This window comes from Athene cunicularia, assembly GCF_003259725.1.
Source record: "Athene cunicularia isolate RWA chromosome 1 unlocalized genomic scaffold, athCun1 chr1_part1, whole genome shotgun sequence".
NCBI classification, from domain to species: Eukaryota; Metazoa; Chordata; class Aves; order Strigiformes; family Strigidae; genus Athene; species Athene cunicularia.
In genome coordinates this window covers 125,529,715-125,540,318 of record NW_020799091.1, presented here as the reverse complement: position 1 = coordinate 125,540,318, position 10,604 = coordinate 125,529,715, and the positions used below count along the sequence as shown (strand labels likewise).

Below are 10,604 nucleotides of genomic sequence, written 5' to 3'. Positions count from 1 at the left end.
GGTATCAGCATTGTGATTTATCCTTACTGGTTTGCTTTGCTTTTGCTATAACTCTCCTAGCTGAGAAAGCAAAAAGAAACAGCTCTGAAGCTGTGCCTGTACAGCTATGCATTACGATGTAGGGAAGGTAGTGTAGTAAAACTCTGTGTACAGAGATTGTGTGGATGGGTTGGGGTGGTATTTATTTGCAGAAAAAAGAAGAGTTGATTTTCATGCATTCACGTGATCCGATGTATAGGCTACATTGGCACATGCTCTCTGTGACATACCCAGAAACACCAACACGTGTATGTCCAGATGGTGTGGCACTAAAAACTACTTTCTGGACAAGTCCATCATACCCCTTGGATGTCATCAGCTGGTATGGGATGGACTTTTGCCATAGAAACTTGCTGACTTCAGGCTTCGTAAATCTTGGGTCAAGTTCTTTCTCGTGCGGGTTTTTGTTTTGTTTTGGTTTTTTTAAATTTTATTCTTTTTTAAACATTTTTGTTACTGTGTTTTTTTCCTTGTCTGAAGACATGTTTGAAATACATGCCTAGAGTCTGTTTTTCTGCTGGGCCAACAGGCAGAAGAATCGTGTTTATTATACGCTGCAGTTTTGTTACCATCCTCCTAGTGCAGGGTCTTTTGCCAATGAGTCATCTATGCTATGTTCTGACCAGAGTGTAGACCTTTTGGCTGGGACATAAACAGCACATTTCTCAATTTCACTGCTGGGAATAGCGTCCTAAAAACAATGTCCTGTATGGTGTCCTTCATTATCTGTAGAGGCTGTTCTTTTAACCCTTTGTTGTGCTGTTCCTTTGTGTGTCTCTGTATACACACACTCATGCTCTCTTACAGTCATACTGCAGTGATGCTAATCTTAATATTCCTGTCAAAATTCTTGACAACAGTCATCTTCAGAATGAAAAATAGCAAGTAAATCTTAAAGGAATTAAAAAAAGAAAAAAGCATACATTTTTGTGGCAGACTGCTCAGACTGAATGTTAACAGCTGCAGTTTTAAAGGAAGAATGTACGTTTGATGGGGAGAAGTCGAAAACCTAACTTTCCCATGTTTCTAGGGGTGTCTTGCTCAGTTTTGAAAGCTTTTCTATACTTTGCATACAGTGAGATCCTCCTCTGCCTTCTTATTCCAAACTTCCCATCTGGTTTATTTAGTGAGTAGAACCTCAAGTACTGGATGCATTCTTCTCTCTGGAACTGCCTCTAGATGGGCAGTCTTACTACCTTTCTTATAAAAACATTCTTTGCTCTTGAATAACTTTCTTGCAAGCTGCAGCATTTTCAAGGCATTCAATCTATGAATTGCACGTCGTGAAAAGTATTTGCTTTATATACAATCAGTTTGTCATAGAGACATACGGCATATTAATAACACAGATGATAGGCAGGAGTTTGTGGGGATTTTTTGTGGTAACTAATCTCCCTCCACACTTTTGTCAGTGGAAGGTCCTGATAGCAGAATTGGTCAAGTCAATTGAACTCACTGTTTCATAAGGTTTATTTGTAAGTGCTGAAGTCAGCTGTGCCGTCTGCAAGGGAATGCGATGTTTTCTCACCTTGTTCCTCTTTCTTTCCCCTCTCCCTCTGTATTTACAGGTTATCTTAACATTTGTCTGTGTGTTGACAAAGGAATCTGTAGGAATTGCTCCAGTGCCATATACATTGCAAGTCCATCGGGTAGCTTTGGATGGAAGAGACCCCTCTAACTCCTTGAGGAGAGAAAAGAGGCAGGTGCAGTGTCTACTAGGACAATACCTACATCCCAGAGAGACTCACTGCTGCATGAGATGCCATGCAGGTACATAAAGTTAGTACAGTAATAGTGACCTTCACCTTAGAGGCATTTCCCTGTCCTGCACTCTCAAACTGTCTCTCTTCTACAGCTACATCAGTGCTCCCTTTCCTTGGTATACCTATCCGGATAAATTCTCATTCCTTGTCTCTTCTTTTGGTCTGTCAGTGTCCTTCACACTGGTGAGAGGAAGTATACTTGGTCCTTACACCATCAACTTCAGGGTTTCTCTGAGCAGTCTGTGACTCCCATCCTCCCTGAGACATTGTGTTTGCCTTCCTGTCAGAGCTCTGTTAAGTGATTTTCTTGCAGGTACCTACAAGGCAAAAGACTGTGATCGGCCTGACCAGGCACCTGTCTGTCTTCCATGTGCTCATGGCACATTCACAGCTGTTGATAACACCATGTCTAAATGCTTCCGGTGTACATATTGCCGTACAGGTGAGTTATCTGTAGGACCTGGCGAAAATGTGTTGTACTGGTGGGTAGGGGGCTGGAGGGGATGGCAAGATGAACAAGGAAGCTTAGAAGCAATTGAATGGGCAGAAGGACAGTGTATGGGAAAGGACTGGGGACAGCAGGAATAAGGGTTACCAAATTACTACAGTCTGAGACAGAGTTTGCAGGCCTTTTTGGTCTTTTTCTGGGAAGATAAGGAGATAACAATACTTGTCACTGGAACAGTTCTGTCAGCTGAAGGTAAAGGAAGAGGTTGGATTAATCACTTATCTCTTTCCACAGAGTTTGGGCAGATAGTAGAGACCCCCTGTACACCAAAGCAAGATACGGTATGTGGCTGTCGGAAGAACCAATATCAGATTGGCCTGTCCGATCTCTTCCAGTGTAGGAACTGCAGCTCATGTGTCAATGGGATTATTGCCAACTGTGAGTATGGCATGGGTGTGGCTCCACTATGGACATACTGTTCTTGGGTAGACATTAACAGCCCCTCTGTTCACTTTCTGACACGCTGCAGTGCCTTGCCCTGAAGTGCTTGTAGTTTTGAAACAACTCTTGGTTTTCCTCGCCCACTGTCCCCAGAAAGACTGCCCTTTTCTGCCTACCTTGGCATCAACCCCTATTTTCTATCACAGTTTCTACTTTCCTTTTGTCCTTGAAACGTTTCTCAGTTTTGGCTGTTGTGAGGAGATATTTGCTACTTAGTTTTGGTACCTCTGCCTTGCATGCACTGAAGCGAGGTCTTTTGTCTTTGTGTGGATATTTCTTCTGATGCTCGTTGCATTTCCCTCACCGACTGCTGGAGGCACTTCTGAGTGCAATGGCTGAAAATACCGCTACTCCCAGTGCCCAGCTGAACTGCTTGTCAGTCAGTTGCTGAACCATCACAGTGCAGTGTTTTAATGTAAAGAGCTGCTCAGGTAATGCTGAACTGCACCAAGTGGCATTGGGTGTGACCTGGGGAGGGTGCAAGTGTCTGCGAGAAGTACCCATGTTAGCTGTCCCAAGCTGCCTCATCTCCAGCCAGGAATTGGAGATCTTAAAAGCAAATACTGCTTGCTGCTGTGTTGTACCTTGTGCTGTAATCTAATTCTGTTCATGTCCCTTAAATGCTCCTTACCTTGTTGTTCTAAAGGTATCACCTCTTCTTTGCAAGTTCTGCTTCTTCTGATCCCTTTCCCTTCTCCTACCTTGCCTAGTGTGAGGTGAATGTGTTCCCTCTGGTGCTCAGTATTCTCTGGGACGGTTTCCGTGCTTACACCTGTCCTCAAGGGTCATCATCCTATGCTGCCCTTGAGCAATTTTCTTCTTTTGTCTTGTCCCTCACTTGCCACAGAAGGCATGCTTCTTGTTCAAGCACCTTTTTCCCTCCCATCATGCAGCTTTATGTCCTTCCATCACTATTCTTGCCTGCTCCTCCCCATACCTGTTTTACTCAGTCTCCATACTGTAACTTGCTTAGAAGCAATAGCTCTTTGATTTCTGACCGCTTCCACTCACAGCATAGCAGATCACAGGAGTGGATGTGTCCCGTGGCTTGAAGTGATTTCTGCCTGCCCTGAACTGACTTCCTCACCAGTCCCAGCTGCTCAGGGACCACTTCTCCCTTGTCTTTGCTTTACCAATGTGATTTCCCCTTCCTGTCATGCTTGAACTTGAGTGACTTTCCCCACTTTTGTGCTGGAACTGCCATTATCCATTAGACCAATTTCAGTTGCACTATAATTTTAGTCCCTTTCCAAGGCTCTACAGAGGTCTCTGACCTACCAGGATAGCGTTACCCTTACTTTTTATTATATTTATCCTCCCCCAACCCTGTCCTCAAACATAGACTGATCCTTTTTCTCTTCTTCAGTAGCAGTTCTCTGGGTTTAAAGAGGGATAATCTCCCCCCCATCTAGGAGTGGATTTTTCTCCTTTTGTTTTCTTCTCCATCCAGTTTATGGCTACAGTTTCTTCTTTTCTCTACAGGCTCAAAGAACAGAGACACAATTTGCAGGTGTAAGCTTGGTTTCTTCCTGACACTTAGTAACGTTTGCAAGCCTTGCAACAGGTGAGCTTTATTCTCTGTATGCCCCTTCACTGAGTAGGAGGGACAGCAGACACAAACACCACAGGGGGAGGAAATTTCTCACAAGGCTCTGTCTATCTTGACATAACTTTACAACATTCTGCTTTTCTGGAGCAATTGGGTCTTCCCCTCTGCCACCCCCAGTCTTCTCCATATAAGCATCAGCCCACTAAGAACCCAAAGCCACTAGCCACACTGCATTGCTCTGCTTTGCAGGCTCGTCTTGACTTGTCTGTTACTTAGGATTGTTGCAAGTGGCTGGTGTTTTGTTTCATGCATGCTCACCACTCTGATTTGCTCTTTCAGCTGCATTGGAGAAGAATGCTTGCAGTGTCATAGCCCAGTGGCTACCTCACCGACATCGTCTGGGCTTAGTGAGTACTTGGGGAACTGAGGAACAGTGAAATCTTTTCAGTGTGGGATTTTGTTTTGTTAATGCCTTTTGTAAAGTGTTGTTTTCTCCACTCTCTCAAACCATTATTCTTTTTCTCCTTACCATTTGCAAGTCTTCACTTGCTGTTCTTCCTCTAGCACTTATCTCCTCCTTTCTCAGTCATTCACTCATTTGCCCTCATCATTTTGTCCAGATGGGAGCCTTGTCCTTGGCATCATTGTTGCAATATTTGGAGTTATCTCTGTCCTCTACATTGTAAATAAACTAGTGAAGATGGTCCAGAAAAATGGGATAGCATCATCTTTCTACTCCTGTGGTGAGTATAGCAGCATATGCAGAGATATTAACTGGGATAGACATCATTCTCTGTGTGCTTATGTATGTGCACATGTGTGAGGGAAGAAGTGGGTTCCATTACTCTGCTTTGCTGCAAGGCCAGAGGAACACAAGAACTTGGCAGCTAAGCGTATTGGTGCAATTCTTGCAACTCTGCATCCATGACCATAGCTGTGACTGGAAGTGCAATGCGAGCTAATTGCTGGGAGATGTGCATTTTGCTAGAAAACCTTTTTGATGGGCAGGATTGTGCAAGTTGCTTTCCTGTTTTCTCTGGGACGAGTTTTTTTTTTTTTTTTTTTTTTTTTTTTTTGTTTGTTTAAAGTTTCTTTGCTGCAGACAACCAAGGAGCCAGCATCTGAGGTGAGCAAAAGGATGGGTATAAGAGCTTTCCTTCTGCTTTCAACTGTGTTAGCCTGGGATCCAGAGTAACATTTTTCCCCATGGGCTTGTTTCAGGCCTTGTATTTTCAAATGATCTGAGTAATAGGGGTGTTTAATTCAGAAACTCTTTGCTGTGGAGGGTGGAACCATTAACATTTGGCATATCCTCTTCTAGAGGTTGCTTTTCAATCTTCTGGCTTTTTGCTTTTTTCTTTCTGGATGCATTATTTTCAGATAGCTACTCCTTAATCCCTTTTTCTCCCTATATACCCCAAGCTCAGAGGATTTAGCTAATTTTATTTCACTTCAGATCTTGACCCCACAAGCCTCTCAGTGCTGCTTCAGTGTTCTCTCAAGTCCCATGTTGTTCTCACATTAAGAGGGCCCAAGCAGTAGTTGAGGGGGGTTTCCACAGCCTTACAGAGAAGACTGATGGCAAAGGTGGCATGTGGAGCTTCTAGAATGGTGGTGATTTCAGGTTCCAGCCTTACCTGATTTTGTAAAGAAATACTTTTTTCCAGACTACTGTTTTTAAGATGCCAAAAGAGAGTTAAACTCCTTGTTATGCTGGAAAGAAATGTGTAGTGTCTTCTGCTCAAACAAGACATATAGGAAGAATTAAAACCTCAGCACCTGCTCTCCACATATTTTGGATAAATTTTAGTATGTAAAGCTAGTGGTTCCTTGTAAGAAACAGGTGTATTGTGCTGCTGTGTATGGTTCTGGACTAAGAAAACGTGTCTTTTAGGTTGAGGTAAAAAGAACTGAAATTTCCATCCTTCTTCCTGAGTCCCAGAAAGAAACAGAATTGTCAGTGAATGCAACACCACCACCTGCACCTCTGCTGCAAAGTTCCCATGAGTTACCAGACTGTGTCAGACCTGCCAGGAAGACACAACTTCCAGACAGTAAGTGAAACTCCCCCACCCTTCCCTCCTTCCCCAGACAAATGAGAACCTGATTGTGCAAGCGCAGCTAGGAGGATGTTGGACAGACTTGAACTGGTGTACATGACCTGTTTGTGTGTGTGCTGGGGTTTTTGGTAGCCGATGAGGGGGCTACGGCAGTGGCCCCTGTGAGAAGCTTCTCAAAGCTCCCGTGGCTCCAAGGCTGAGCCAGTTAGTGATGGTGGCTGCACCTCTGTGATAACGTATTTAAGAAGGGGAACCTGTGAGGGGGAGTTGGAGTTGTGAGGAGGAGTTGTAAGGAGGACACCTATGAGAACACCGAGGTCAGCAGAAGAAAGAAGAAGAAGGGGGGAGGTGTGCTGGAGCAGAGACCCCCCTGCAGCCCCTGGTGAAATGGCAGGGCTGCCTCTGCACCCCCTCTACCCCCCACCCCTGCCACCCATGGAGGTCTGTGGTGGAGCAGAGACTCACCTGTGGAGGACCCCACACCAGAGGAGGTGGCTGTGCTTGAAGAAGACCTGGACTCTGTGGGAAGCCCCTACTGTTGTCATTCAGCACTGGAAGCATTGCAATACATGGGAGGGACCCACGCTAGAGCAGCTTGGGAAGACCTGCAGCCCATGGGAGGGACTTGTGTCAGAGAAAGTTCATGGAGGACTGTCTTCTGACACCACGCCAGAGCAGGGGATAATGCAAGGAGTCCTCTCCCTGGGGAGGAAGGAGCAGCAGAACTGTCCACACCCCCGATTCCCTGCCCCCTGCACAGCTGTAGGGGGAGGAGGTAGAGAAATCTGGAGCAAAGTTGAGTGCAGGAAGAAGGGACGGGTGTGGGGAAGGTGTTTTTAAGATGTGGTTATACTTCTTACTGTCCTACTCTGTTTGTTAAGTGGTGGTGTTGGTGGTGTTTGAATTAAATGGATATTCTTTTTCTTCCCCTAACGAGTCTGTCTTTTGCCTGTGACCTGTAAGGGGCGAGTCATCCCTCTGTCCTTGTTTCAGTTCCCATGTCTTTTGTTGTATATTCTCCTTCCCATTCCTGAGGGGGAAGGGGTGACTGAGCGGCTTTGTGGTGTTCAGTTGCCCTCTGGACTCAAACCACAACATTCACGCATGACACAGTACAAAGGCAGAAGCATGTCCAGAGGCTGTATACGCTAAACACCTATGCAAGGCCTTTCTGTTGTCCATTTTCCCTACCAGCATAATGGGTTGTCATATGTGGTGACAGGCTGTCAGTCTTAATGCCTCTGGGATGGTGACCCAGTGTGTTCCTTTTGCAGGAATGTGTGGCAGCAAGGCCCTAAGCATGTGTAGTCAGCTCTGCTCATAACCTTACACAAGAGCATATGGAAGCATTCCCTTTGCTTTTTGATCAATAAGAGCAAGTCTGGGCATCACACGAGTCTATGTGCCTGCTCTGTAGAAGACCTGAACAGGATGGGGCAATGCAATCCCAAGGCAGCCCTGGATTATTTGCATTCTTCTTGAGGCTGTAGAATCCTGGTTCTCACACTTTTTTCTTCTGTTTTCACAGACCCTGCTATTCTCTACACTGTGGTGGATCACGTACCACCATCTCGGTGGAAAGAGTTTGTGAGGCGTCTGGGTCTGAGTGACTATGATCTAGAGCGAATTGAGATTGAGCATCGGCGTTTACGAGATGCCCAGTATGAAATGCTTAGACTGTGGAAACTGCAGATGGGCCATGCTGCAACTGTGGAGCACATCAGCTATGTTCTCAATCAGATGGAGCTGAGTGGATGCAGTGAAGCTATTCAAGAGGCTCTGCTAAACCAGAACTCTCCTCAACTTTGCAGCCTCCACAATCATCTTTAGTCTATTTCTGCTTTAGTTGCCCTTGCTGTGACTCTTAAGACAGGATCCTAATTCCCTTTCCCCATCTTCCTATTCCCATACCACCTTATCTTTCTAACGCTCTTCAGCTGGGTTTGTTGGAGACGGCAGCAGATTATGCTGGAGGAAGGCTGAGGTTTGTTTCTCAATCACCTTGTAGTTCAACACCTTTAAGCCAAGACAGACCTCTGCAACAACTAATTTCCCAAGGAGGGGAAGCAGCTCATAAAGGAAGTGGTGTGCGGACTCTGACCAAGAGGAAAACAGGAGCTCAGAGTGACTTGAAAGATCAGCTGCTCTGTGGACAAGTTGTTGCTGAAACAGGTGCTCTACCCACCATGTGGTGGGTAAATTTGTAGGGTGACTTGGTTAAGCTGGCTGTTCAGATGGTCAAGTACTTACTTTTTGCAGATCTGTTTTTCTGCAAGATCAGACAGTTGGACTGGCTCACATTGCAGCCCTTTGATTGCTAAATCTGACTCAAGGAAAATGGTGGGGAGGATGTGCCTGTTTCTGGAAGCAGGGGAGGATTACCCTCTTACGGTGTCAACCAGTTATCGCTGTGGCAGAAGAGTCACAGAGATTCGGAAGTGGTGGCTCTGAGAAATGGGAGGATGTTATCCTTTCCACACCCCCATTTCCCTCAGGTTCAAGAGGAACAAGGATTCTGAGCCAGTGAATCAGATGAGAGGGTTGGTGCTTTTATCTCAAGCTTTTTTTCTGTACCTAGAAACCATGTAAGATAGCATTAAGAAAACACCTGCCTGTGTGTTTGTCCAAACTCAAGAGTGGTAAGGGATGTGTGCATCTGGGTGAGAATGGACACACAGGTCAGTGGGCTTGTGTCCACCTGCTTCTCTATCTCTGAACAATTTGCTGAATCTGATCTAACTGCAAAGGGAACTGTGTATGTGTACATGTGTGTATATATATATATATATATATATATTTTAGCAACTGTTGAATAACTTCACACTACTTTCTGAACTGCATTCTGTGATTGCTGTGTGGGTGTGGGAGCCATTCCAGGCTCTGACCATTACTTTCTCATGGGTATTAATTACCCTGGTGAATCAGAGGAAGCAAAAATCAATTAGCCTGCCTCAGGTGCACCTTGTCCACACATTTGTAACGTGGATTTTTTTTTTTTTTAAAATCTCTAATCCCTTGACCAGAGCGAAACTTTCTATTATAAATACACTAAATACTCCGGATTAAAAGTCATATTTTTATCTCTGTTTCCATTCTGGTTTTGTCCGCATCGACCTCTCTTCTGTGAGTGGGGGCAGAGGAAGGGGAATAACTTCCAGAAGTGGCCAGACTGGACTGCAAGAGTGTGGGTGGCTTGATGGTCTCATGAAATATTTTTTGAAAAATAAGTTTTTCGGACTTTTGTATGTATGTAGAGTTTATCTGCCCTCAAGTCACAGGAAACTGGTTGAGGGCAGGAAGTAGGACTGAAATTAAATCAGGTTGCAGGTCTTCTCCAGTATTTATGAGTCAGAGGGGGTCCTACCATGTTTAAAAACTCACTTTAAATAATGTACAGCGAGTCATTTTGTATTTGGCTTTTTAAAAAGGAAAATATCTTTAAGAGAATGATAATAGATTATACTTTAGTGCTGATTTTACAGAAGCATGTTTTTGTCTGAGGAACCAAAGCACCATGTTAAGGTAGTAAGGGCCATTCCTACTCGTGATGAGAAAACTTGAAAGTTCATGACAGTCGGTGACAAGGCCAGGAAATTAAGTCAGTTTTAATTTACAGTTAGAGGCTTTGTTTTGCTATGCCTGCACGCTATTTTAATCGAGGCTGATTTTTTTTTTTTTGGTTGATTTTAAATCAAAGGAGGTGGTACCAAGTTCATCCTAATACACTTTGTATTTCTTTCATAATTTGTTCAACAAGCACAACAGTGTAATAAATTACTCTAGATGTGAAACTGTTTGAAGTGGGGAAATCATCAGAAATCCTTTCCAGGTGTGACATTTAAGGGATTAGTTTGGTGTTTGGATTTTTTGACTGCGTAATCCGTCACTAAAATACCTGGATTTTAAAAGTTCACCGTGCAGGGGAAGCCACAAGCAGGCAAGCTGCTGCTCCGTCACCAGTGACTTCATGCATCGAATTAATTACACAGAAATCCATGACTGAGGCATTTCAGAGGATGTTAAAGATCCCTTCAAGGTATAGCGAAAGGTGACTTGGGCAGGTGAATATGAAAGCGGAGGCTCCTTATGCTGCAGCCGCCAGAAAAACAGAACGTTGACCTGTATTTTTCTTCTTTTGCCTTTATTACTCATCGAGTACCTGACTCTGGAGCCGTGAGGCGCACAGACAGAACATGCAGACGATAAAATAACGTCGGCCGCTTCTCTCTTCGGCCGACGGGGGC

At 44.6% G+C, this 10,604-nt stretch overlaps 1 protein-coding gene across 1 annotated transcript; it reads left to right on the top strand.

Annotated features, from left to right (window-relative positions):
- Window positions 1-1,555: 1,555 nt before the first annotated feature.
- On the top strand, window positions 1,556-10,168 carry LOC113480530 (tumor necrosis factor receptor superfamily member 1A-like). Its single transcript, XM_026849355.1, is given in 10 exon segments — window positions 1,556-1,585; window positions 1,587-1,809; window positions 2,116-2,244; window positions 2,545-2,688; window positions 4,234-4,315; window positions 4,640-4,707; window positions 4,921-5,043; window positions 5,389-5,426; window positions 6,195-6,354; window positions 7,889-10,168. Coding segments are annotated over 10 exon segments (1,299 nt in total). The 3' UTR covers window positions 8,191-10,168.
- Window positions 10,169-10,604: the final 436 nt, after the last annotated feature.